Source organism: Histoplasma capsulatum (assembly GCF_000150115.1).
Source record: "Histoplasma capsulatum G186AR genomic scaffold supercont2.14, whole genome shotgun sequence".
In the NCBI taxonomy this organism is placed as follows: Eukaryota; Fungi; Ascomycota; class Eurotiomycetes; order Onygenales; family Ajellomycetaceae; genus Histoplasma; species Histoplasma capsulatum.
The window spans coordinates 763,936-791,608 of record NW_025544814.1 but is presented as its reverse complement, the minus strand read 5'-3'; the positions used below and the strand labels follow the sequence as shown (position 1 = coordinate 791,608).

The window sequence follows — 27,673 nt, the reverse complement described above, 5'->3', positions numbered from 1 at the left end:
CCGTTAGAGCAAGCACTCCTGGTCGTCCAAATGGTATTAGGAGCGATCATGGCACGGTTGACTCAGATGAACCAACCTGAACTGTGCCTGGGAGAAACAGCGGAAAGGAGAGTAGTGTTCTCTATGGCAGTAGCTGAGTGCTGAATATTATGCTGGTAGATAACATAACATACACACTTCAGCTTCCAAGGTGACTTGAAACCATAGAGCAACTTGAAGGTTTGCTGAACTAGTCATGGTTGTACTAGTACTCTGTGTAGAAAAACTTGTGTTGATGGACCTCTTACCGCCAATTGAGAGAGCTGGTATCAAAAAAACTGTTCTGGGATGTGGTAGTCACGTGAAAACGCAAAAACTCCGTCACCTTCGTCATTACAGCCACCAACCAGGCTCTGATCGCAACAATTTCTTCTGTTCCCATTCTTGGGCCCCAATGTGTTCCTCCCGGTGGCTTTGTCTGCCGCACTTTTGCTCACTAAGTGCAGTTGATGCTTCCGGTTGCTGCCAGGCTCCAAAGGGTCTTTTCTGGCGAAACCGTCCAAGGTTCTTCGCAGGCAAGGGAAGCAGCCAGCCCACTTCGTGATTACGTCATAACTAATTACCTCATTAAAGCCACCCACGGACTGGAATATTCCAGTTGCCGTAGAAACAACCCAATTGTGTTAGAGATTTGCAGCTGCTTGGCCGAGGGACAAACTGTCGGTGTGGTTGTAGTTTGTAATCGATTGTAATTAATTGCTGGAAATTGTTCTGTTGTTGTGTTGTTGTGTTGTGTTCACGTCGTCGTCGTGGGGGATGGATGGCGGTGGAATGCGGTGGACGCCCATCGAAGCCGCTGAACTTGCTAGAAGCTTCTGGCGCCGGAATCCACCGCCCGCATATAAACAAATTTTGGCCCGCACAACCAAAACATCCCACCTTCTTCTTGTTTTTTCATTTTCTTCCCCATTTTTTAATCCTCACCACTGCCTCTTTTCTTCATCTTCTTCATCTTCTTCATCTTCTCCATCATCTTCGTCTTCCTCTTCCTCTTCTCTCCCATTCCTCCCATCATCGCTATCCTCTCTAGTTCTCTTCTTCCGCCTATACACCTGCAACTTACTTACTACTGTATACACACTCCTAAAGTGCTGGCGATTTATCCCACTTTCTGACATCTAATTTCTTCATCATGGCTCCCGCTGTTGGTATGTCTATGAACCCGCCCGTGTTTGCTCATTTTCCATCTTCGTTCCATCTTCGTTCCATCTTCGTCTTGCTTGCTGACTGGCCTCCTACGTTGGCTTGCAACAGGTATCGATCTGGGTACCACCTACTCCTGCGTGGGTATCTTCCGTGATGACCGTATCGAAATCATTGCCAACGACCAGGGTAACCGAACCACACCCTCGTTCGTTGCTTTCACAGACACAGAGCGCCTCATCGGTGATGCCGCGAAGAACCAGGTCGCCATGAACCCCGCCAACACAGTCTTCGACGCAAAGCGACTCATTGGTCGTAAGTTCGCCGACCCTGAGGTCCAGGCTGACATGAAACACTTCCCCTTCAAGATCACCGACAAGGGCGGTAAGCCTGTCATTCAAGTCGAGTTCAAGGGTGAGACCAAGGAGTTCACTCCTGAGGAGATCTCCTCCATGGTCCTCACCAAGATGAGAGAGACTGCGGAGGCGTATCTTGGCGGCACTGTCAACAATGCCGTCGTCACCGTCCCCGCCTACTTCAACGACTCCCAGCGTCAAGCTACCAAGGATGCTGGTCTTATTGCCGGCCTCAATGTCCTCCGTATCATTAACGAGCCCACTGCGGCTGCTATTGCTTACGGTCTCGACAAGAAAGCTGATGGTGAACGCAATGTTCTGATCTTCGACTTGGGCGGTGGTACTTTCGATGTGTCTCTCCTCACCATCGAAGAGGGTATCTTCGAGGTCAAGTCCACTGCTGGTGACACCCACTTGGGTGGTGAGGACTTTGATAACCGCCTCGTTAACCACTTTGTCTCGGAGTTCAAGAGAAAATTCAAAAAGGGTTAGTGAAATATCCCCAGATTTTTGTTTTTTTTTTTAAATTTTTTTTTTTTTTTTGGCCCGTCCTATCGTTACAAACCTACAAGCCTACAATCTCCCCCTCCCCCTCGCGCCCATTTTTCTCTTCTTACCTTTACTAACCACCCTCCAGATCTCTCCGCCAACGCACGTGCACTCCGCCGTCTCCGCACTGCTTGCGAACGTGCCAAGCGTACCCTCTCCTCTGCTGCTCAGACTTCCATTGAAATTGACTCCCTATATGAGGGTATCGATTTCTACACCTCTATCACCCGTGCTCGTTTCGAGGAGCTTTGCCAGGATCTCTTCCGTTCCACCATGGAACCCGTCGAGCGTGTCCTCCGCGATGCCAAGATCGACAAATCCTCCGTCCACGAAATCGTTCTCGTCGGTGGCTCTACCCGTATCCCCAGAATCCAGAAGCTCGTCTCAGATTTCTTCAATGGAAAGGAGCCCAACAAGTCCATTAACCCTGACGAAGCTGTTGCCTACGGTGCTGCCGTCCAGGCTGCTATCCTGTCTGGTGACACGTCTTCCAAGTCTACCAACGAAATCCTCCTCTTGGACGTTGCCCCATTGTCTCTCGGTATCGAAACCGCAGGCGGTGTCATGACTCCTCTCATCAAGAGGAACACCACCATCCCGACCAAGAAGTCCGAGACCTTCTCCACCTTCTCCGACAACCAACCTGGAGTCCTCATCCAGGTCTTCGAGGGTGAGCGTGCGCGTACCAAGGACAACAACCTCCTCGGAAAGTTCGAGCTCACCGGCATCCCGCCCGCGCCCCGCGGTGTTCCCCAGATCGAGGTTACTTTCGACGTTGACGCCAACGGTATCATGAACGTTTCTGCCCTCGAGAAGGGTACCGGCAAGACCAACAAGATCGTCATCACCAACGACAAGGGCCGTCTCTCCAAGGAGGAGATCGAGCGCATGTTGGCTGAAGCCGAGAAATACAAGGCTGAAGATGAAGCCGAGGCTTCCCGCATCAGCGCCAAGAACGGCCTCGAGTCCTACGCGTACTCTCTCCGCAACACGCTCAGCGACTCCAAGGTCGACGAGAAGCTCGAGGCTGGCGACAAGGAGAAGCTCAAGTCTGAGATCGACAAGACTGTCCAATGGCTAGATGAGAACCAGACTGCCACTAAGGAGGAGTATGAGTCTCAACAGAAGGAACTTGAAGCGTACGTATAACCTGAGAGTTTTTTTTTTTTTTCTCTCTTTCTCAATCCTTTCTGCCGCCCCCTTTGGAGCAAAGCAACGGTACAACTAACTGGGTGACCCAATTGATATATATAGTGTTGCCAACCCGATCATGATGAAATTCTACGGTGCCGGCGGCGAGGGTGCCCCAGGCGGATTCCCCGGTGCTGGTGGGCCCGGCGGCTTCCCCGGTGGACCTGGAGCTGGACATGCTAGTGGTGGCGGCGACGACGGCCCCACCGTCGAGGAGGTCGACTAAAATTTCCAATGTTGTCTCTCCCTTGGTAATTAATTGTCTGTTAGGAAGATTCGTCCTTTTTCCTTTTCTTCCTCTTCTTCCTGTGCGTTTCAACGAGTCATGTTTTTCATAGTGGTCTCTTTTTTTTTTAACGGGGTTTCTTCTTACTTTTTCAAATGTGGCTTTCCTCTTCTGCTTCCTAATTAATGTCCACCACGGTTTCTGGTTTTCCTCTAGTTTCTTTACACAAAAAATTCCAATTCTAGCTATTTTGTTTATTTTATCGTGCGCTGTTTACTATGCTTTTGGTTCGTCTCAGTTGTTGTTCTTCTTCTTCTTCCCTCTGTCAACAGCTGGAAAACAAAACATGAAGCAGAAAAGGAAGAAAAGAAAATAAAGAAAAATATATAATTTACTCCGTAAATCAGCATCCGCAATGAAATTTCATATAACTATGTAAAAACCAAGAACGATTACAACCGCAACCCATTTGCTCGAGAGATTGTAGAAAACCCTATACCTATACCTATATATGTATGTATGTATGTTTGCTGTAACCAGTGCCATACCCGTGTCACAGCGTAAAAGTCGGGTAAAGTCGGGGCAAGTCGGGGCGCGATAGGGACTCACTCACCGATGATAAGAATAGAATGCTAACTAACAAACAAAAGAAACGACAAACAGACAAACAGACAAACAGACAGACAGACAGACAGAGAGACAGAACTTCCTCTTTCGCGCGATGGGATATTATGAGTATGGCTGACTGACTGCTAATTGTTGGCATTTTGCTGTCCTATCTATTTGTCATCAATCAATCGTCCCCATATTTTCCCCCTTTGTGGCATCTGCATGTTCCGTCTCCCCCCTCTTCCCGATGCGTCGTACGATTGAATCTATCTCTCTATAAGTGGTTCTCCACTCTCCAACTGTCCAATGGCCAGGTTCCGTTTTATATTCGCGGGCTGTGAGCCGCCGTTATCGGATAATAAATACTAGAGAGTAGTTAATAATAATAATAACGACAATAATAATAATAATAGTTTCCCCCCCCCCGTGTAACTACGGCAAGCCACCTGCAACGAAGAGGGAGCTGTTCTCCCCCCCTCCCAAGATAAGGCTCCCCCCCTCCCTGGGGCAATTTCCTCCCTCCCTCCTGCTTCCTCCTCCTCCCCCTACTGGTTCCACGGGTCCGAGTGGGTCCGTTGACGTTTCCGGGCCCAAGCTCCGGGGGCTGGCCCGCGCCAACGCCGGCTGCTGATTGGTCGGCGGGGTGTCCTTATCTCTGCGCCAAACAAACTTTGGGGGGGGGGGAAAGGGGGAACAGGCCGGAAAAGCTTCACTGGCATCTGATATTTGGGGCAATGGAGGGGGAATAGGGTTAGGAGGGGGGAATGGTGAATGAAGGGGGAGGGAATGGTGGTATGGTACTGTACATACTATACTGTACACACCGTACATCCAGGACAGTGTACCGGAACAGCGTCCACTGTATCTATACATACATCCTCTGTTGCCACCGCAGAGGCTTATCGGAATCTTCCTCGGCTGACTGATCGTCTTCGTCTGTCTTCCTCTGGCCAACATTCATCCCTCATCCTTCACTCCTCAATCCTCCCATTCCTCCCCTTCCTCTGCCATTTCTCTCTTCCTCCCCCATCTCCTCCCTCCGCCAGCTGGCCACATCCCCATTTCCAATCCCCAATTGCCATCCCCAATTCCCAATTCCCACTTCCCAATTCCCACTTCCCACTTCTACATTCTACACCTCTCCTGCATTGCGGTCGGCTGCTGCGGTCTCTCCATCTCTCCCCACTCCGGCGGGAAAGCATGGGTCTCCTGGTACAAGGCCATGGTCAATGTCAATCCATCGTCGACGAGGAACACCCGCTCGAGTATTCGGAATACTGCGCGGACAAGGGCTATGGCTGGGCTGGGGCCTTGCCGGCACCGCAGGGCCTCTATGACCCCGAGCGGGAGAAGGATGCCTGCGGTGTCGGCTTTGCAGCGTGAGTTTTGATTGTTCGCTTCTCTGGGAGGAGGAGGAGGAGGAGGAGGAGGAGGAAGAGGAGGAGGAAGAGGATTACTATGACGGGGATTGTTTGTGCCACAGCTAACCAACTTTCAATCCAAAAAAAGGCATATCAAGGGGAAGGCGAGCCATAAGATAGTCAGCGATGGTAAGTAGGAAGAGAGAGAGAGAGAGAGCGAGAGACTCCCTCCCCCGCTATGTTGCTCCAATCAATCGATTGATGCCTCTTCTAACCCTTTTCCCCCCGGCAGCCCGGAGTTTGCTCTGCAACATGACCCATCGTGGTGCCGTAGGTTCCGATGCCAGGGACGGTGATGGCGCTGGCGTGATGACTAGCATCCCCCACAGGTTCTTCGTGAAGCACTTCGCTCGTGATGCCGGCGTCGAGCTGCCGCCCATGGGCCAGTATGCCACGGGAAACCTGTTCTTCAAGCCGGACTCGGAGACCCTGAAGGAATCCCTCGCTACCTTTGACGAACTGGCCAGGGAGCTCGGCCTGCGCGTGCTGGGCTGGCGGGATGTCCCCCACGACTCTACCCTGCTGGGCCCCGCCGCCCTGTCCCGCGAGCCCGTCATCATGCAGCCCTTTGTTGTGCTTCGCTCGGCCTATGGCGATGGGCCCACCCCCCTGACGACGACGGACCCGGACCAGCACCCGGCGCAGTTCGATGAGCTCGCCTTCGAACGCCAGCTCTATTTCCTCCGAAAGCGCGCGACCCACGTCCTAGGCCTTGCGAACTGGTTCTACGTCTGCTCCCTCAGTAACCGCAACATCGTCTACAAGGGCCAGCTGGCCCCCGTCCAAGTTTACGAATACTACCACGACCTGGTCTCCGTTGACTACGAGGCCCATTTCGCCCTGGTCCACTCGAGATTCTCGACAAACACCTTCCCGTCCTGGGACCGTGCTCAACCGCTCCGCTGGGCGGCTCACAATGGCGAGATCAACACTCTGCGCGGCAACAAGAACTGGATGAGAGCCAGGGAAGGGGTCTTGCGATCCGAAATCTTCGGCGATGACCTGGACTACCTCTACCCGATCGTTGAGGACGGCGGTTCCGACTCCGCTGCCTTCGACAATGTGCTCGAGCTGCTCACCATGAACAGGGTTCTGTCCCTGCCGGAAGCGGTGATGCTGATGGTCCCGGAAGCGTGGCAGGATAATCCCGCCATGGACCCCGCAAAGGCTGCTTTCTACGAATGGGCCGCCTGCCAGATGGAGCCTTGGGATGGACCCGCGCTCTTCACCTTCTCCGACGGACGGTACTGTGGCGCGAACTTGGATCGCAATGGTCTTCGCCCCTGCCGATACTACATCACAGACGACGATCGCATCATCTGCGCGTCGGAGGTCGGCACGATCCCATTCGATCCCGAGCGTATCGTTGAGAAGGGCCGTCTGCAGCCCGGCAAAATGCTGCTCGTTGACACAGTGGCTGGAAGGATCATCGACGACACCGAGTTGAAAACCACCGTTGCCAGCCGCCATGATTTCAGATCCTGGGTTGAGAGAGAGCTGCTTCGCCTCCCCGAAATTCTAAAGGGCCTGCTCGAGAAAAACATTGACCTAACCTATACCCTGGACGATTCTACGGTCCAGGGCGATGTTCGACTCAAAGCATTTGGCTATTCCTACGAGCAAGTCAGTCTCATTCTGGGACCAATGGCCGCGGATTCCAAGGAGGCGCTTGGATCCATGGGCAACGATGCGCCCCTTGCGTGTCTCGCTCAGCAGCCACGGCTTCTGTATGAGTATTTCCGCCAGCTTTTCGCACAGGTCACCAACCCGCCCATCGATCCCATTCGGGAGGCCATCGTCATGTCCCTAGAATGCTACGTGGGTCCCCAGGGGAACCTCCTGGAGATGGATTCCTCGCAGTGCCATCGTCTCCTTCTCACCTCGCCCATTTTGTCACTGGACGAGTTCAGCACGATCAAAAATATGGCGGCGGTCCATGTCGACTGGTCCGTCAAAACTATCGATATCACTTTCGAGAAAGCGAAGGGGGTTCAGGGCTACCTCGACGCTCTAGACGAGATCTGCAACGCGGCAACTGAGGGTGTCCAGAACGGCGATAAAGTCTTTATCCTTTCCGACAGGGCCACCTCTGCCGATCGAGTCCCCGTTTCGTCCCTGCTTGCCACGGGCCTTGTCCACCACCATCTCGTTCGAAACAAGTGGAGGTCGCTGGTTGCTTTGATCGTCGAGACTGCTGAAGCGCGAGAGGTGCACCACATGTGCGTTCTTCTTGGGTATGGCGCCGATGGAATCTGCCCGTACCTGGCTCTGGAATGCATTCTGAAAATGAACCGTGAGAATTTGATCCGCAAAGCGCTCTCGGACGAGAAGATCATCGAAAACTACAAGTCGTCGGTGGACGGCGGCATCCTCAAAGTCATGAGCAAAATGGGCATCTCGACTCTTCAAAGCTACAAGGGTGCCCAGATCTTCGAAGCGCTAGGGATAGATGATAGCGTTATTGACCTGTGCTTTGCGGGCACTGCGAGTAGGATAAAAGGCATGACTTTCGAGCAGATCGCGCAGGATGCGTTTGCCTTCCACGAGAAGGGCTTCCCGTCGCGAATTATCAGCGAGATCCCTGGGCTGTCGGAATCAGGCGAATATCATTGGCGCGATGGCGGTGAACACCATATCAACGACCCTGTCAGCATCGCCAACATCCAGGATGCCGTGCGCACCAAGAATGACAGGTCGTATGAGGCATATGCTCGCTCCGAACATGAACAGATCAGGAACTGCACCTTGCGCGGGTTGCTCGATTTTAATTTCGAACACCGCACTGCGGTGCCGATTGACCAAGTCGAGCCGTGGACTGAGATCGTCCGCCGCTTTGTCACTGGCGCCATGTCGTATGGATCCATTTCCATGGAGTCCCACTCCACTCTTGCCATCGCAATGAATAGACTCGGCGGCAAGTCCAATACGGGAGAAGGGGGTGAGAACGCGGAGCGCAGCAAGGTTCTGGAGAACGGCGACACCATGAGATCCGCCATCAAGCAGATTGCCTCTGGCCGATTCGGCGTTACGTCCCACTACCTTGCTGACGCCGATGAGCTCCAAATCAAAATGGCCCAGGGCGCCAAACCCGGCGAGGGCGGAGAGCTTCCTGGCCACAAAGTGTCCGCTGAGATCGGCAAGACCCGCCACTCGACCCCGGGCGTAGGCCTCATTTCACCCCCACCACACCACGACATCTACTCGATCGAAGATCTGAAACAGCTCATCTACGACCTGAAGTGCTCGAATCCCCGTTCGCGCGTCTCTGTCAAACTCGTCTCCGAGGTTGGCGTCGGTATTGTTGCCTCGGGCGTTGCAAAGGCCAAGGCGGATCATATCTTGATCTCGGGCCATGACGGAGGCACCGGCGCGTCGCGGTGGACGGGAATTAAGTACGCTGGGCTTCCGTGGGAACTCGGCCTGGCAGAGACTCACCAGACGCTGGTCCTCAACGATCTTCGCGGCCGTGTCATCGTCCAGACTGATGGTCAACTGCGGACGGGGCGGGATGTAGCGATGGCGTGTTTACTGGGAGCAGAGGAATGGGGCTTTGCGACGACTCCTCTCATTGCCATGGGCTGTGTTATGATGCGCAAGTGCCACTTAAAGTAAGGTTTTCACTTTTTCTTCTATTTTTTATAGGATGGTTTAGAGGGATTGCTCCTCTGGGACACTTTTCGAAAAGAGTCTTTTGATAGATATACATTCATGACTAACTTTATGTTGTCTCCGCGTAGTACATGTCCGGTTGGCATTGCAACCCAGGACCCTTTGCTCCGACAAAAGTTCTCAGGGACCCCTGAACACGTTATCAATTTCTTCTACTACATCGCCAACGAACTACGAGCGATAATGGCTAAATTGGGTATCCGCACCATCAACGAGATGGTAGGTCGTGTCATCATGACGTAACTTTTGGATGACCTCCCTTCGTCCAAAATGGAAAATATCGATCTCTCTCTCATTCTCACGCCGGCCCACTCGCTGCGCCCTGGCGTAGCGACGTACAATGTCCGTAAACAAGACCATCGCCTCCACGTCCGTTTGGACAACAAGCTCATTGCCGAATCTGAACTGGCGCTGGAAAAGGGCCTGCCGTGCCGCATCGAGTGTGACGTTGTGAACACCGATCGCGCCTTGGGGGCTACGCTTTCATACCAGGTGAGTCGTCGCTACGGAGAGGCTGGTCTTCCGCAAGACACTATCCACGCAAATATCAAGGGCTCCGCTGGTCAGTCCTTCGGCGCGTTCCTCGCGCCTGGCGTAACCCTCGAGCTTGAGGGTGATGCCAATGATTATGTCGGTAAAGGATTGTCCGGCGGTCGTTTGATCGTCTACCCTCCTCGCAGCGCCGTCTTTAAATCCGAGGAGAACATCCTCATAGGAAACGTCTGCCTGTACGGCGCCACACGAGGTCACTGTTACTTCCGGGGTGTAGCTGCTGAGCGATTTGCTGTGCGTAACTCGGGGGCTACGGCGGTCGTTGAAGGCGTCGGCGATCACGGTTGCGAGTACATGACGGGAGGCCGCGTTCTGATTCTCGGACCGACTGGCCGGAATTTCGCCGCTGGAATGTCTGGCGGCATCGCCTATGTCCTCGACGTGAATCAGGACTTCCACTCGAAAATTAATATGGAAATGGTTGAGGTTTCTGGAGTGGAAGACCCAGCGGAGATTGCCTTCTTGCGCGGGCTCATCGAGGACCACCACCACTACACCGGCTCCGAGCTTGCAGCCCGTATCCTTCTCGATTTCACTCGAGCACTGGGCCATTTCGTCAAGGTCCTGCCGACGGATTACAAGAGGGTACTTGAGGAGGAGGCTAAGAAAGCTGCTGCTGCGAAACAGGCCAAATTCACTCTTCCGTACTTATCCAGAAATCCCTCAGGGGAGGCCGTGGATAATCCTCATGTGCATCGCGAGGAATCCAAGAAAAGCAGCAGCAGTGACCTTCTGGATATTGAGGACAGCGTTGGCGACGCCAAGACGGAGAAAAAGCGCACTTCCTTGATCCTCGACAAGACGAAAGGTTTCATGAAGTACCACCGCCACAGCGAGAAATACCGGAACCCAAGGACTCGAACTCGCGACTGGGCCGAGCTGAGCACGCGTCTGACGGACGATGAATTGAAGTACCAGTCGGCCCGTTGCATGGACTGCGGCGTTCCCTTCTGCCAATCCGACACCGGATGCCCTATCTCCAACATTATTCCCAAGTGGAATGAGCTTGTCTTCCGGAACCAGTGGCGGGATGCGCTTAATCGATTGCTCATGACGAACAACTTTCCCGAGTTCACGGGCCGCGTTTGCCCGGCTCCTTGTGAAGGCGCTTGCGTCCTTGGAATAATCGAAGACCCTGTCGGCATCAAGAGTATCGAATGTGCGATCATTGACCGCGGCTTCGAAATGGGTTGGATGGTCCCCACTCCCCCGGCAAGTCGCACTGGCAAGACCGTTGCGATTATCGGCTCCGGCCCGGCTGGCCTTGCCGCTGCGGATCAGCTGAACCGTGCCGGACACCGCGTGACGGTGTATGAACGTGCCGATCGCATTGGCGGCCTGCTGATGTATGGAATTCCGAACATGAAACTGGACAAAACGATCGTTCAGCGGCGGGTGGATTTCATGGCGGCAGAGGGTGTCAAGTTCGTGACCAGCACCGCCGTCGGGCCCGAGGGAGATATCTCTCTGGCCCAGCTACGCAAGGAAAACAACGCGGTCATACTCGCCACGGGAGCGACGGTGGCGAGAGACTTGAAGATCCCCGGCCGCGAACTCGACGGCATCCATTTCGCCATGCAGTTCCTCCATCGCAACACCAAATCCCTGCTTGACTCGGGGTTGTCTGACGGCGAATACATCTCCGCCAGGGACAAGCACGTCATCGTCATCGGCGGCGGCGACACGGGGAACGACTGCATCGGCACCTCGGTCCGCCACGGCGCCAAATCCGTGACCAACTTCGAACTGCTCCCGCAGCCGCCCCCAGAACGTGCCCGCGATAACCCCTGGCCGCAGTGGCCACGCGTCTACCGCGTCGATTACGGACACACGGAGGTGAAGACCCACATGGGCAAGGACCCGCGCGAGTATTGCATAATGTCGAAGGAATTCGTCGGCGAGAACGGCGTCGTGAAGGGTATCAACGTCTGCCGTGTCGAGTGGACCAAGAGTGCGGCGGGCGGCTGGGACATGAAGACGATCGAGGGCAGCGAGCAGTTCTTCCCCGCCGACCTTGTCCTGCTCTCCATGGGTTTCCTGGGCCCCGAGGATAGGCTGCTCGGGGAGGAAATTGAGAAGGATGCTCGGAAGAACATCAAGACGCCCCCCGGCCACTATTCGACGAACGTCCCCGGTGTCTTCGCTGCTGGCGACTGTAGACGTGGACAGTCTCTGATCGTTTGGTAGGCGTGACGTCACCCCCTTTCGTTTAGTTATTAGGAGAATGTTTTTTTTTTTTTTGCTGACATACTTTATTCCTTTCAGGGGAATCAACGAAGGCCGCCAGGCTGCTCGCGAAGTCGACGCGTATCTGATGGGCACCAGTTCTCTGCTTCCCGTCACTGGAGGAATTGTCCGCCGGCCCGCAATCGACTCTGTGCCCGCTGCCGGTCAAGCGCAAACCGTCGCCGCGTAGGAGCTGGAATAGGAATGAAATGGTATCTTAGCGCTGTCTAAGGGGGCCCTGCCGCATGTATATATATATATATATATACTCGGACACGGGCCATTCATCGGCTGATGGCGGTGCGAGCTGGACATATCACGTCAAACAAAGCTCATGAGGCAAACTGGGGCCCCTCGCAGACACACAATATTGATAACTTTTGTGTCGGCCTCTTGAGTCTTCCCCCGCCGGGGGTGTCCTCCCATGGGTATCGTTCACACAGGATTTTGGAATGGGCCATTTCCTCATTTCCAGAAAAATCACAGACAGTTTGGAACGAGTTGATGAGATGGAAACGGGTATTTTTTTTTTTTTTTTGGAGAAACTTCTCTCGCAAACTGCCGTGATGCTATTTATTTATTTATTTATTTTATTTGCTCGTGCCGTTTCGTTCAGAATACCCGCTACCGGAAACGTTTCCTATTTTGTTTTCTCTTTTGGGGTGTGTGGGGGGGGGGGGCGGCGGCATGGGACGGTCAAGTTCTCATTTTGGTTATTTACTGCTTTTTGGAGGGATTTTCTTTTCTTTTCTTTTTTTCTTTTTCTTTTTCTTCTTTTTTTTGTATTGCATATTCTCATCACGGCTGGCTGCTCGGGTTTTTTTTATTTAACATGGTCGGCACACTGTTAGCTAAAAATTTTAAAATCTCTAGTTAAATCTAACCACATCTTCTATAAGTTAGTTAGTTCAACTCTCTGTCATTAGTTTTCATTCTGTCTGTGCCTCTCCATTTCCTTGGCCATGTACATATTGTATCTCCTTTCCTTTCCTTTCCTTCTTCCTCGCCCGGAACACATTTGTCACACATTGTCAAGGGGGTTTCTTCTAAGGGGTTGGGGTTATCTTCAAAAATCCAAAAACTATTATTATTATGGGTGACTTACAAGAGGAGAAGAGCAATCAATCCATGTCATGTACACCTTCATTGGCAAGGAGAAAGTGAAGAGATTTTTTTCCCTTTTTCCTTTCTTTTCTTTTCTTTTTTTTTTCCGTTCAAACCCAGAGAACATGCAGGACAGACAGCAGTCAGCGCGGTTGTCTCGCTGAGACCGTGGTTGGGAACGCGGAAAGCCACCGATTCCTCTCCCTACCCTGCCTCTTTCCCCGTCTTAGGGAGATCCCATGTGTGGAGTTAAGAAGATCTTCTTTGTATTTTTTTTTTCCTGCTACATTATGTACTGTACAGTATATCCATTATTCATACCATTGAAAATGATATGAATTCAAGGGGGGGCGGTTGTAGATGAGAACCTCAAGCCAAAATATCGTTACATAGTCTATCGCCAAACCCTAAAAGCACAACAAAGCTTCAAATAAATCAAACCCATACCGACCAAAAATTCAACAGCGGTCTGAGACCTGAGACCTTCAAGCACACCAGGCGCCCCCTCTTCACCGTTCGCCTTCCCCCGCCTGCGCCGCAGCTTTCATCTTCGTCATTTCCCTTTCCAGCGCCTTCAAATCCCCCTGAAACGCACCCTTTACCGGCTCCGTCCGCACGTCCCACACATCCTCACTGCTCGGCCCGGTCTTGTACTTGACAGCCTTCCTGCGGTACCGGTCGGCGACCATCCTCGCCTTCTCCTCCGCGGAGTAGGAGCGGGTGCGCATGCAGAACCAGAAATCGGACCAGTGCTCGCTGCATGAGCGCAGCTCGCCGTAGCGGTACACGTTCACCCATTGGCCGCCGAGCGACTGGCAAAAGAAGGCGTAGTCGAAGGCCGATCGGCACGACATGCTGGTTGGGTACAGGGTTTCGGGGGAGATGTTGGCGGGGGTTTCGGTAGGATCGGTGAGATCGGTACTACGGGTGGGAGAAGGTGGGGTGGTGGTGGATTCGGTGGTTGTGGGTTTGCTGTTGGGCGAGAGTGGTGTCGATGATGGCGGCTGTGGTGGGCGCGAGGATTGGGAAGTGTCATCATTCCCATCTCGAAGACTCTTTATAAAGGTTGCCAGCTCTAAGTCGGCGAGTTCATCGCGGCTCATGACGGGATTGGGATGTGCTGGTGGAGCGGGCTCACGGCTGTCCGTGTGGTTGGGCGGAGACTGTGAAGGTGTCGAGCGGGGAGGTTCAGGTTGTGAGAGCGATTCCCCCTGGCTGGGAGTGGAGTTCCACCACCAACCCATCGTGTGTTCCAGATGCGATTGACGACAGGGCTATGGGGAAGGGAGGGAATGGGTTTGAATATGAGTCGCGGAGGGTGTAGAAAAATTGTAATTCGACTGATCAATTGCTTGACAGGAACACTTGTCCCATTGGCCCAATGCGCAGGGTATGCTGTGTTATATGCGGATCCTATCACGGAATCCAATATCAGCCATCCCTGTGGGCTAGACCCAAGAGCTCTCTATTGACATGTAGCACCTCGCGATAAAACAGAACCTGATATTGCGGCTCAAAAAAGGTTTGGGTCGATGTAGATGTTAGGCATTACTACGGCTACCCCAGGCACGTGCCACCTAACATATTGTGTTGCTCTCGCTTAGATAGTTAACAATCACACAACCAACATTATCCTCCTACAGTAGAGAATATCACATGATTGATTGGCCTAAGATGATGACTAAGATGTCCACTTCCCAATTACGTCATAGCAGAGATGTCCCTGATTGAAAAAGCAAGAAGCTAACAACAGCTACTGAACATGACCACGATGGGTCTTCAGCATTCGGTAAGGGCCTGCTTTCTTTCAATATGATATATATGCTGGGGAAGGCGTGTCTAAAGACACCTCGCTACCTTCCCGCCAATATTGCTTGGGGAGTATCTCGTCGTATCGTCGCCCCTAGGCAACTCCATACCAGTTTAAGCCGTGCCACCATCCAGTCCCGAGGAGACGAATCAGGCCATATACAAGCTGGTACAAATGAAGCTATAGCCTATATTGACAGTATGCATACTTCTGTCATCACTATGAACTATCTTTGTCAGAACTGATCTGTCAGCATCTCAGGCTTATTTCCGCTCAGATTGAAGTGGCTACGTGAAATTCCATTCACCACTCCAACGACCGGCTCTATTTCTACGGACCTCAAGAAGCGGATAGATAGACCGGATCTTGCAGCTGCAGAACCCTTGTCCGTAGTGCAGCGAGCGTTACCGCCCGAACTACGCGGTGAAATAACCGAAGTTATTCCTCGCTATGACGAGGGCGGTGCCTTTGTCAAGTTCACCCACGGGCCTGGGGTTGACGCTACAGAGCTGGCATACCAACTAAAAGATTATCTGATGAAGAACCCTGTCAGGCCATGGTTTAACCCTTTTTACGCTACCCGTATCGCTTTGGTGCGAGGTCGACCGTGGATAGAAGATCTTTATCGCATTCCTAGCAGAAAACTCAAAGTTGAATTTCTCCCGACATTTCCTGAAGCAGCTGCAGCAGAATTAACCCAGGAAACATTGTATTCGTTGGCCAGGCGCTATGGGAAGTTGACGGACATTGTGGCGCAATCATCGGATTCCAAAGTTGTGCCGCGGTATGCGTTCATTGAATTCAACAGACTTCGGAGTGCAATAACAGCTAAAAATTGCCTACACGGGTTCAAGGTTTCCGAGGGTGAAGGGGGAGGGAAGTCGGGGACCCTGCTCAAAATCACCTATGAACAGAAAACGAAAGGGAATTGGTTACGGGATTGGTTATTCAACCACCCAAGAATCGTAATTCCCATTCTAGCGGCACTTCTCGCAACTCTTACGGTCATCATATTCGATCCAATCCGCACTTTCTCCATTAAAATTAGAATCAAGCCGCCTCTTCACCTGAAAGATAACATTGTTTGGCAATGGGTGCAACGGCAAGCTAGTAAAGCGAACGAAATGATTTTGTTCGGGCACCATCGTTCGGAGGCTGGAGGGCTAAGAGCGGTATGGGAAGACCGGAAAGGCGATATTCAAGTTATCCAAAGTTGGCTGCTCGAAGTTGCCAGTACTTTAATCATAATCCAAGGACCGCGTGGTTCTTGCAAGAAGGAGCTCATTCTGGATGAAGTGTTGCAGGATCGTGAACCCAAATTAGTTATAGATTGCAAACCCATCCAAGATGCCAATGGCGACAGCGCCACAATCAATGCTGCCGCTGCTGAGGTTGGCTATCGACCTGTGTTTTCCTGGATGAACAGCGTCAGCAGCGTGATAGATCTGGCGATCCAAGGAACTACAGGTGCAAAGGCCGGTTTCTCAGAAACGCTAGATGCCCAGCTCGGAAAGATATTGCAGAATACTGCGAATGCATTGAAAAAAGTGGCTCTTGAGGGGAGAGGAAAAGATGACAAAGATGCCAATCTCAGCGATGAAGAGTACCTGGAAGCTCACCCAGAAAGGCGCCCAGTTGTGATAATCGACAATTTCTTGCATAAAAACAACGAAAATCCGATGATTTATGACAAACTAGCTGAATGGGCAGCAGCGGTGACCACTTCTAACATTGCTCGTGTAATATTTTTGACGGAGGATGTTTCAGCCTCGAAGTCTTTGAGCAGGGCTCTTCCGAGCACAGTTTTCCACCAGATGTCATTACAGGACTGCTCATCGGAAGTGGCCAAGCGCTTCGTCCTTGAGCATATTCGAGCTGAGGGTGAGGGAAACCAGCGGAACGACACTCCTGAGAGTCTGCAACATATGGAAGGGCTTGATGATGCCATCCAAGCTCTGGGCGGACGCCTGACCGATCTCGAGTTCCTAGCTCGAATGATCAAAACTGGATCAACGCCAAAGGGTTAGTATCTTCTTCTGATATTACGTTCACTTGCTAATCCATAAACATAGATGCCGTCCAACGAATAATCAATGATGCTTCTGCTGAGATTTTAAAATCGTTTATCCTCGATCTCCCCGCCACCAAGAACTCGCCATGGTCGGCAGAACAGGCTTGGTATCTCATTTCGAAATTTGGAAAGAGCGATTCAGAAACGCTGCGATACAATGCCATTTTGCTCCATCCCCTATTCAAAAGCGGTGGCGAGGCCGTGGTCCAGGCCCTCCAGCATGCAGAGCTTATATCTGTTTGCACTATTGACGGCTCTCCGTCATCAATCAAACCGGGGAGACCAGTATACCGTGCAGCCTTTAAACAACTTACCGACAATAGGGCCTTGAGAAGTCGGTTCGAAATGGCGATATTGGCCCGGTTAATTGCGATCGAGAATCAAAATATCCAAAATCTAGAAAAAGAATTACAGGTACTTGGGTCCTTCCCAAAGCAACCGGGTGAAGTAGCACCACGTGTCCGTTGGTTACTGGGAAAGTTGAGCGGCTCGCAGGTTAATTTGGAGAAATATGAAAGGAAGGCTTCCTTGTTAAAAAAAGTCCTTGAGGTGGAGTAACGCTTTGCTTCACATTATCTTTGCTGGTGTTTACACGGACGCGATGGCTATACTCAACATGTAGTTTTACTTTGCTGTCCTGGCTTGCGAGTCTTGGCATGGTGCTTTGGAGATGGTGGGGTTTCCGTTCTTGTTGCAATTTGCTAAGTTCTATTCCTCTAATTACCTGTATGATGAATGGTTGTACTGTACAAAAAATAGCAGCATTATCACTTGAAGCGCCAACAAGGTAACTAGCAGACAAGAACGGTCCTCTCAGAGGAAATGTAATGCAACGCTATATATAGAGCCAGGAGAAAGAGAAGGAGTACGCAACGTTGTTATTTGCCCCCTCGCAAAACATCTTTCAATTCCGTCTTTGGTTCCACATACCTACTCAGTGTGTCCCTCTTGAGACTCTTCTGCTCATATGCATAGGCCATCCCAATCAAAGCTTCCTCGCTCCACAAATCGCCCATGAAGCTTAATCCCATGGGCATCCCAGGGGCGGAAAGCACAAGATCCCTTGGGCTAGTCACCACTTTTGTATCTGCTGGCCAGGCGCTCATTGGCACAGTCACCATTGGAGTGCCAGCCATGCCGGATGCGAGAGGGGACACGTTACTGGGAAGGACGATAGCGTCAAGGTTGTTCCTACGCAGAGCACCGAGTACACCGCCTTCGCCAACCATCTGCAGCAGTTTTTGGTATATAGGCCAGAATTCAGGTGAGGTGTTGTTAACGCCAATCCTCAGGGCTTCATCCCAAGAACGGGTGTCGCGGTCTGGATAGTCTTCGAGGGGAAATGTCTGGACGAAATGGCGCAGGTCGGAAAGATTATGGATATTGTTTGGATTGGTTTTCAGTTTGGAGCAGTAATTAGCGATCCCATTTATGAGATCCGCATAGAGAATTTGAACCGGTAAAGGACTAGTCATGAATTCCTCATATGCAGAGTAGTTGGCATCCCTCACTATGATGGCCCCAGAATCAGCTAGCAGAGTCACAGCAGTATTAAATGGTTCAATCACAGCAGGATCCGTGGAAAGAAACTCAAGGACATTTGTGGGGATTCCGATCCGCTTCCCTTTGAGCGCGGAATGTTGGCAAGCCGCCGGGTAGTCGGGGACACAATCAAAAGGGAACGCAGATGTGTAGTTGTCGCTAGAATCTGGGCCAGCAATAATTTGGAGGAGTTTGGCAGCGTCCTTAACTGTTCTGGCCATGGCCCCAACAGTGTCCAGATGCTGGCTGATGGGAATTACAAGATGGCGGGATGTGAGCCCAACGGTTGGCTTGATACCGACAATGTTGTTTTGTTGGCTAGGGCTAATAATGCTGCCACTTGTCTGGGACACAGTTATTAACTTTAGGACTCAAGACACCATTTTAGAGAAAGGGTGGAACAATTCAAAATACCTCTGTTCCAAGCGCGGCAAAGGCTAGACCTAAATCCGACGCCACGCCGCTCCCGCTCGAGCTGCCAGCCGGGTCTTGTCGCGGATAATAAGCACCGATCACTTGGCCACCATACGCGCTCCAGCCATTGCTGGAATTTGAAGCACGGAAACCGGCCCATTCACTTAAGCCTGCCATTCCTAAGATGATTACGCCAGCTTCCTTTAACTTTGCCACGACTGTTGAATCTTCGGGGAGTTCTGCTCCCAGAAGGGCATAAGAACCAGCTAACAAGAAGATAGTGTCAGCTGCCAGATTCATAAAAAGGGAATTCCACTGAGGATCCCAAGCATTCGAGAAAAGTTACATGTGGTATGCATCTTGTCCGCAACGCCGATATTTCCTTTAATGACAATGGGTAGCCCATGCAATGGTCTAAACGAGTATGGTCAATATAGTACTAAAAAATGTAAAGGTTTGATTAGGAGTCACAAACCCGCGAATTTTCCCATGTCGTCGTTCCACATCCAGATGCCGCGCAATATTTACCGCGTCTGGGTTCAACTCAGCCACAACATGCAGGGTGTCGTTCACCTCCGCGATCCTTTTAATATAAGCCTGCGTCAAAAATTTGTCAACATCATTCATAGGTACAGTTATCGGTTTTTTTTAGTGAATCGTATATATGGTCAACAAACATTCACTAAGTCAACGCTGGAGAAACATCTTCTGGACAGTCCAGCCTGGAGCTGCTCCGAGGTTGCATCGATTAAGGACGGATAATGACAGTGAGCTAGAATTCTATGGTTTAGCATCCAACTAATTGGCGCGGATATGGGATATATGATAAAATGAAAACCCAAAGGTTACCTTTGGGGCCGTCACGATCTGGCGAAGCGGCTACAGAAGAATGCAGCGAATGCAGCTGCAGAATCCCTAGCAAGAAGGCTGGAAAAAGCATTGTGATCTCATCTGAATAGTGCACAGTGGAAGCCTTTAAGGATAGTGAATCGGATTCAAGAGAGGAGAAACAGTAAAATTTAATGACTGCTAGGGAGAATATAAGATATCGGTTCGGGAGAAGGGGGTTCCTCAGCTCCTCAGCCAGTAGTCTCTGACTTTGCTGGAGTTGCAACGCAGGACTCCATTCATCAGTAGTCAACTAATTTCTCGATTAGCTCCACGAGTCAAACATTCCGTTCCATCCGATGTCACCAGAGCGCTCAGCTAATAATCCATCGATTACGAAAAGACCGAGCGGCTTTCGCGGGCATTGTGGAGAGAAAGTTGGAAAACAGCCCGATACTGTGGGTCTGGCGCTAGTCCGTGGACAGACTGCTGGCAGTCAGGGGAACTAGCGTTGTGGAACCCTGCGGATGGCATGCTGGGGCTGACACGCCCGAGGAAGCTCATGAACTATTCGCCATCGATCTGGGGTCGCCGCGATCCTAAACGAGGGCATTTTCTCCCTGGATAAAACATCCCTGGGATGGTTTTTAACGGAAAGCTTATAGAAAAGAAGTACCAGGAGTAGAAGTAGAAGCAGAAGTAGATACAAACGAGATACTCCCCATTTTCACCAGAACCATTGTTGAATGTTATCTGTCTTGCGAGGCAGAGCACTGACCCCGCAAAGTTGCCGGCCATACTGAAGCGATGGCCCTGGCCCTGCTAGATCTAAAACCATATTCGCCGATGGAGCTGTGGTTGCAGTCGTCTTGGGATGCATCCACAGCACCGGAAGAGGAAGTTGGGTTAGCTAAGCTAGTACCAGCGTTAGTCAGCAGCAGCTTGGCAGCGGAAGCTTATTCCAACGCTTTCTTTCAACGGAGCATCAGAGCAGTTGCATCTCGTCTCGGGAGGAGATAGATACCTGCCAGTAACACCAAGATGCCCTCTCTCTGTGTTGTTTCAAAAGGCTAGATGGGCGATTCTCATCATTCGCATATGAGTATTCTCTCGTGGTCTTGATGTGCTTCAGCCACGGCTCATATAGATTTGGCCACTTCTGCAATTTTGAAGGTCTTTATACTTCTGTCTATACCCATACTACTTCCATCATTGCAATCCCATGACGAAAACAAGTATGCTGGTCCGTTCTCTGGATAGGGAGAGCGCTGCCGAGTTTGTTTCTGAATCATACTTCAAGATAATCTTTGCTACTGCTATATTAGTGTGCATTGTAACCCGCGCATATTCCGGGATTCGGTCCCATTTCAGATCCACCAATGCTGGCGAAGCAAGGAGACCTGGAATCCTTCCATACTGGCTCCCGTACTTTGGACATGCCCTTTCCTTCGGGTTCCGTCGTCGTAACCTACTTGAACATGCTCGGTCAGTTTTTATTTGATTTGCTCCACATTTCGTGGGGGTTGCTGCTCTAAATATTTGCATCTCCTAATAATTTGTTTTAGAGACAACACCCCGGAGCCTGTTTTCAGTCTCTACATCTGCGGCAGGAGACATAATATAGTCGCCTCCCCATCATTGGCAAAAGCTCTTTTGGCAGAGCAAAAATCGTCAATATCACCGGACGCATTCATCAACTATGTTATGGAGCGCGTTTTTGGAGCGCAGGAGAATACGAGAAATCTCACCAGGGAAGACTTTGACGCTCAGTGCAGGTTAATGGAATTTCAAATGAGAGAACCCTTCGCATCCGACTGTTCATCTATTGCTCTCAGGCAGATTGAACAGAACATTCCAAACATGTTGTCGTTCTGCTCAAGCATAGTCGATCAGTCCTTGTGGGAGAGGATGAGCGCCGTTTCCCTAGTTAGTGATGGCAGTGGTCAAGCTTGCGAGGTAAACCTTTATACACTGGTCCGCAACTTTGCCGCAGTAACTGTCATGTCAGCAATCATGGGTGAAGACTTTATGGAAGCACTTCCAAATACCCCAGATGATATTCGCACATTTAATAATAATTTCAATGCCATTGTCCTGGGCATTCAGCGGTGGGTTCCTTTCCCAGGACTTCCCACCTCATATCGGTCGCGACGAAGGCTTTTGCAGGGCATGGAGGCCTTTCATTCCGCTTTCGAAGTTGCGGAAAATGGCCACGACCCCGGATTCGACTGGCGTCAAATCGATGAAGCCTCCGAGTTCATTCAAAGCCACTGTCGAACTTGGAAAAACGCTGGACTAGCCGCTACGTCAATGGCCTCTGAAAGTCTAGCACTCTTGTGGGCTATGGACACGAAATTGAACACAATCATATGCTGGAATCTCATTCACATTTTGGCGGATGGTCCAACCCACTCTCAGGTCATGAAGGAAATTGCTCCGTACTCTCGAGCAGGCAGGCCAGACTCGGGAGAGGCAGGATTCCAACTACCAGAACCACCACGACTATCGCTGGACGCCGATCGTCTTGTTGATTCTTGCCCTTTGCTCAAAGCGACATACTACGAGACTCTTCGCCTGCACTCTTGTCCAGTCACCTACCAGAAGATCACCGAAGATTTCAAACTCACCGAATCTGCGGCTGATGCAAAAATCGCGAACCGAAAACAGCAAACCTATGAATTTAGAAAGGGGGAATATATCGCAATACCCCATGCTCTTCACAATACCGATTCACACTACTTCGGAGACCCGGAAGAATTCGACCCGGAAAGGTTCTTAATGGAAAAGGATGTGGATAGCAACAAGCCATCTGGCAAGGGTGCGACGTCTGAAAAGCGAGAGTCGTCCGTCTCCCAGCCGGAGCTTAAAATACCAGAGATATGGACTGTGGAGAGCGGCGGTGGAGATACCGTGAGCCAAGATGGAAAATTTGCTGAAAGGGTGACGTTGGGATTCGTCGCTGGTTTATTGGCAATGTGGGATATTCAGCCGGTCAAGGGTATGGGCTGGAAGATACCGAAACAGAGCACTGGCGGGCTTGTTTATGAACCAAAGACAGATATCAGGGTCAGGATAAAGTCGAAGGTATAACTGAAGGTGGAGGCTACAAAGCGCAGTGGGCGTTTTTGTTTAAATTTTTTATCAACATTTTCACTTTCACAATATATATAGAATAGCATTCGATTACCTCTTCATTGCAGCCGTCCAAATCAATTGCTGTCCAGATTGCGGGCATCTACGTTTCCTACCCGATCACCGTCAGAAACGCAAATCCGCGGGTGGGAAACGCTCCTTAAATCAAATGCTGAGAGCCTCATCGATATTGATATCGACACATTCTTAGAGGTTTTGGAGGAGTAAAGTAGCATTGGCAAAAAAAGTGCCCGCACTACGATAGCAACGCAAGCGGCCATCACGGAACATGTCATTACGCCATGAAAGCAAGCTATGACTCGTATCTGCTCCATTGGAATCCCTGTAAATAAATGGTCGAACGATAGCTTCATGATTCTAGATCTCAAAACGCGAACTATCCTTCAAACCTATTCACGACATAGCAAGGCGCAAAGGTTGATTAATTATAGTATGGATAGAATGGCGCTTTCAATGCCGGTGTCAGCTTCGATGCTATTTTGGTAGACTACAAGAATCCGGATTGACCATAACTGAGTCTATTCCGTACTGGGCAGAAATTTTCTGTGATTTCAAGAACTAAAGCATGGTGCAATTGATATTTTGGTTAGGGTTAGGGTTGGAAATGTGATGACTAAGCAGAATTCAGCCTCCTAAATGGAAGTCGCGTATTGGAGGACGCGACGTGTATCTCCGCAATGGAAATTCCACCGACGACGGCAAAGATTGAGCAGGTTGAGTGCACACTTCCATGACCGTTTCCGCTGAGCTATCCGCCTCACTTTATATCATATAAATTGTGCGGTCGCATGTTACGTTTGCCAAATGGCTTCAGAGACCGTTCGGCTGAGAGGACGCCCAGCTCGTAAGTTATCGCCAGGCTTAGATAACCGTGCTGAGTTTCATTAATTGCTTTAATTCAAAATGGTCGTTCCGTTGGCTTTCAATTTCAGTGAGAATGACCGTATTTTCTCAATATAGATACGCCGGGAACTACCATTCTAAGCTACACCCCGAATGGCCGACAAGTAATCACAGCGGGTTCCAACTCTGCAATCCGAATATTCACAATTGGAGAAAAAGATGAACCAAAAACTGTGGACGATGGTGTGGACGGGCACTTGGGAATTGTTGCCACCGTACGACTTTTCGATTTCCATTTCATCGTGGAGAGAATATTTGGCATGGAGGGCTAACACGCATTGGCTCTCAAATAGAACGACTCATTCATCATGGGCGCTGAAGACGGCACGGTATGGAAATATGAATTGGAAACGGGCCAAATGGATAAATTGCTGGTCCGTTGCGCATTGCCCGTGCGAGATCTATCACTATCAAAGGATGGCGATTGGGTCGCTGTTGCCAGCGAGTATGCATTCTTCTTTTCCACTCTTATTCCTCCAAAACGTTCTGAAGCTGACTGTGACAAAATGATCTCAGTGAACTCGTCGTCAAGATTGTTAATATTCACGATATGACAATTGTGAAATATTTACGGGATCAAAGCAAAGGCGTAAAGCATGTGAACTTCGACCCGAGTGGGCGTTATATTGCAGTATCTGGTTCCGATGGGATAATTTATATATATTCCGTCGACGGGCCACAGCCAGAGCTTGTGAAGAAAATTGATGGCATTATTGGCAGACTGGAAACAGACCATGAAGCGACATCACGGGCTGTGTGGCATCCCGATGCAAGGGCATTTGCTGCCGTCGAGCCGACTAGAGATATTGCAATAGTTTCGACTAGAGATTGGACGAAACAAAACGTGTTCCCTGCTGGCCATAATGCAGATATTACTGCCCTTGCGTGGTCTCCAAATGGCGCTCTATTGGCAAGTTCTGGGGCAGATCGACAAATTTTGCTTTGGGAGACGAAGACTCAAAACATTCTGCGGCGATACGACATACCAAACGTGATAAATCTTGCGTGGCATCCTGTAGACAATACCCTCTCTTTCACAACATCCGACGGAGAGCTATTCATTTATGAAGATTTTGTTCCCGCAGAATACAGATCACTCCTCGAAAAGCCATTGGAAAGCGCACCCTTACTCTCTGGAGGGCCTGAGGAGCATAGAAGTATCCCCAGCAGGCCGTTGACGAATGGCGTGCGAACTACTTTAGAAAGTCGGCCCAGAGATGGCTCCCCAGATTCCCTGGATGACATCCTAGGCCCTATGGACGAAGATGACGATTTTATTGAGGACGACGATGGAGCTGGATATGCAGAAACCAATCAATTCGGTAAGCGTTCTCGTGGTGCTCGCGATGATTTGGACGGGCATGATCATAAACGACGGATGGGCATGTTCTTCGAGCCAAAGCGACATGCTTCATTTCAACCTGGCAGTACCCCTTGGAGAGGTGACAGAAGATATCTTTGTAAGTCAATTGAGGTGTGGTCGCTCGTTATGCCCTCTACTAAACAACGATAAAGGTCTCAACTTAGTTGGATTCGTCTGGGCTGTTAACCAAGAGACCCACCACACCGTCACTGTTGAGTTTTACGATCGGGAGCGGTTTAGGGACTTTCATTTTACAGATCCCTTTTTATATGATAAAGCCTGTCTGAGTAGGTTTTCCACCTCGACTTTCCGCGCCAAATGTACTTGAGCTAAACTCTTTTAGATGAGAAGGGAGCGTTGTTTTCTTGCCAACCATCGGGTGACAATCCGGCTACAATATTTTATCGCCCTCATGAGACCTGGACCGTACGAGCTGATTGGCGGACTCAACTTCCTGAAGGCGAAAGCATCACTGGTCAGTGGATATCCAACTGGGTTATTACGCTTGACTGCTAACAACGCATCAAATAGCTATTGCGCTGAGCAATTCTTATATTGTTGTCACTACATCGGCCGATTATGTCCGGATATATACGCTTTTCGGTACTCCGTTCCGAATATATAGGCAGAAGAGCCAGAGCGTTACTTGTGCAGCTTGGAGAGACTATGTTCTGACTGTAGGAAACGGTCCTGTGGGCAGTGATGGAATGGCCACATTGGCCTATTCTATCGAAAATGTCAAGCGGGATGAAATTTGCCAGAACGAAGATCAAGTAGCTCTACCCGATTCCACCGAGCTTCGGAGTGTTTTCTTTTCAGATAGTGGAGTCAGTTGTATATCCTTTTTTATATCGCTCTGGTGGAATGTAAGATGGTTAACATTCCTATAGGACCCCTACATATACGATTCTTCAGGAGTGCTGTTGGTATTGGAACACTGGCGAGATCGTGGACAAGCACGCTGGGTACCACTTCTTGACACGAAGCTCATGGACCGTCTTAGTGGTGGACGAAAGGAGGAGACGTACTGGCCCGTTGCAGTGGCGCAAGATGCGTTCCACTGTATAATCCTGAAAGGCGGGGATCGATACCCTTACTTCCCCCGCCCATTACTTAGCGAATTCGAATTCAAAATTCCAATATCCGCAAAGCCGACGAAGCCAGTTGACGGGGATGGCGAAGATGAGGACATGGACGATTCTGCAGGCCGTGACTCTGTTAATAAGCTTGAAGAAGCGTTTATACGTTCCAGCCTCCTATTCAGTCTACTGGATGACCGTGTCACCGCCTCCGAAGCTACGAGCGGTAGCGGAGAGGTGGAGTTGCGGAGGAAGGAGATTGATATTGATAAGATCGTGTTACAGTTGCTGGCGATTGAATGCCGGGAAGGTGAAGAAAGGGGCATGAAGGCGCTTGAGCTCGTTTCCATGATGCGGGATCGTAGCGGCAAGATGCTGGATGCCGCGAGCAAAGTTGCCTTGCGGTATGGGCGGACTGTTCTGGATGAGAAGATTAGGGAGTTGGCTGAACGGCGACTTATGGGCACGGAAGGAGAGGATGATAATGACGAGCTTGCTTCATAACTGCCAATATGATATTTGGCTGCTTGACTTATCTACGTTTTGTTTTGTATTTTCCTTGGGGAACTACATAGAAAATACTGAAATTAAATCTTTCAGTTATATCTTTATCACTAAAATCTCGATATACTATCGTTATAAAGTTTTCCTTTTCAAGTCATACTTAAGGAGCCAGTGCAAGGCTTAAATGTTGGGCACTAGTTGCCCAGGTGGCCCTCCACCGCATGTGATTACCCCTATATAGTTAGCTAGCGATCGCATAATGAGAAGATTAACCATCCCACAGGTTATGGCCTGGATAGCAGTTTTTTAAGAAAAACAATGCATTTTGATTAGAATACACTGCAACTGATGTTATATTGAATGAGTTAGACATTATTCTTCTGAAAAGAGAGCTCTTTGTCTATAAAAGTGATGTAATTGACAGAATTACTGTCAAGACTGCTGCAGAGATTTCATTACTATCTTAAAGAAATCAAAAACTTATTTATTTATTTTCATTCAGAATCTCTCTAAATTAGATTGATTATAAGTGATTCTCAATTATCTACAATTCTTATATCAGAATGTAAGAAGATATTATATTTGTAATCAAAAATCTTTCAGTTTATCTTCTCTGTTACTGAATAAGAATTTATTTCAGAAGTAAAGAATGATCAAACTGAATACACAATAATAGAGAAAGATATAACAATTTCTGACTCAGTATGAGATACTGATAAGATGTTAGAATACAAGAAATCTGAGAATGATATACTCAGTTCTATACTAATATCTATATCAAATTCTAATAGCATGATGACTATAGTAGCAGCAGATCTCATTGCACTCTGCAAACAACTGATATCAATACACATATTATTATCTTTTTCATCATCTTCTTCTTCATCTTCATCTCTCTCAAACTCTATATCAGAAGAAGAT

The 27,673-nt window shown here is 50.0% G+C and overlaps 7 protein-coding genes across 7 annotated transcripts; 5 read left to right on the top strand and 2 right to left on the bottom strand.

Annotated features, from left to right (window-relative positions):
* Positions 1 to 1,063: 1,063 nt before the first annotated feature.
* On the top strand, positions 1,064 to 3,976 carry HCBG_07920 (hsp70-like protein; the record flags this gene model as incomplete). The annotated part of the gene is made up of 4 exons (XM_045434969.1): positions 1,064 to 1,187; positions 1,294 to 2,025; positions 2,176 to 3,226; positions 3,342 to 3,976. The coding sequence occupies 4 exons, from the start codon at positions 1,172 to 1,174 to the stop codon at positions 3,502 to 3,504; spliced, it is 1,962 nt and encodes a 653-aa protein (XP_045284275.1).
* Positions 3,977 to 5,313: 1,337 nt separating this feature from the next.
* HCBG_07919 (glutamate synthase) lies at positions 5,314 to 12,171 on the top strand (the record flags this gene model as incomplete). Its single annotated transcript, XM_045434968.1, has 6 exons — positions 5,314 to 5,492; positions 5,623 to 5,663; positions 5,767 to 9,142; positions 9,272 to 9,426; positions 9,535 to 11,938; positions 12,021 to 12,171. The coding sequence occupies 6 exons, from the start codon at positions 5,314 to 5,316 to the stop codon at positions 12,169 to 12,171; spliced, it is 6,306 nt and encodes a 2,101-aa protein (XP_045284274.1).
* Positions 12,172 to 13,328: 1,157 nt separating this feature from the next.
* On the bottom strand, positions 13,329 to 14,329 carry HCBG_07918 (uncharacterized protein; the record flags this gene model as incomplete). The annotated part of the gene is made up of 1 exon (XM_045434967.1): positions 13,329 to 14,329. One exon carries the CDS (start codon positions 14,327 to 14,329, stop codon positions 13,595 to 13,597), a length of 735 nt encoding a protein of 244 aa, XP_045284273.1.
* Positions 14,330 to 14,906: 577 nt separating this feature from the next.
* Positions 14,907 to 17,524, top strand: HCBG_07917 (uncharacterized protein; the record flags this gene model as incomplete). The annotated part of the gene is made up of 3 exons (XM_045434966.1): positions 14,907 to 15,093; positions 15,157 to 16,917; positions 16,968 to 17,524. The coding sequence occupies 3 exons, from the start codon at positions 14,907 to 14,909 to the stop codon at positions 17,522 to 17,524; spliced, it is 2,505 nt and encodes an 834-aa protein (XP_045284272.1).
* A 320-nt stretch (positions 17,525 to 17,844) lies between these two features.
* On the bottom strand, positions 17,845 to 20,548 carry HCBG_07916 (amidase; the record flags this gene model as incomplete). Its single annotated transcript, XM_045434965.1, has 7 exons — positions 17,845 to 18,852; positions 18,923 to 19,188; positions 19,269 to 19,336; positions 19,398 to 19,519; positions 19,600 to 19,694; positions 19,772 to 20,063; positions 20,462 to 20,548. The coding sequence occupies 7 exons, from the start codon at positions 20,546 to 20,548 to the stop codon at positions 17,845 to 17,847; spliced, it is 1,938 nt and encodes a 645-aa protein (XP_045284271.1).
* A 424-nt stretch (positions 20,549 to 20,972) lies between these two features.
* On the top strand, positions 20,973 to 22,840 carry HCBG_07915 (uncharacterized protein; the record flags this gene model as incomplete). The annotated part of the gene is made up of 2 exons (XM_045434964.1): positions 20,973 to 21,235; positions 21,316 to 22,840. 2 exons carry the CDS (start codon positions 20,973 to 20,975, stop codon positions 22,838 to 22,840), a joined length of 1,788 nt encoding a protein of 595 aa, XP_045284270.1.
* An 834-nt stretch (positions 22,841 to 23,674) lies between these two features.
* On the top strand, positions 23,675 to 26,854 carry HCBG_07914 (chromatin-binding protein CTF4; the record flags this gene model as incomplete). The annotated part of the gene is made up of 8 exons (XM_045434963.1): positions 23,675 to 23,747; positions 23,864 to 24,021; positions 24,100 to 24,251; positions 24,323 to 25,266; positions 25,322 to 25,456; positions 25,513 to 25,644; positions 25,701 to 25,996; positions 26,060 to 26,854. 8 exons carry the CDS (start codon positions 23,708 to 23,710, stop codon positions 26,750 to 26,752), a joined length of 2,550 nt encoding a protein of 849 aa, XP_045284269.1.
* Between the last annotated feature and the right edge of the window lie 819 nt (positions 26,855 to 27,673).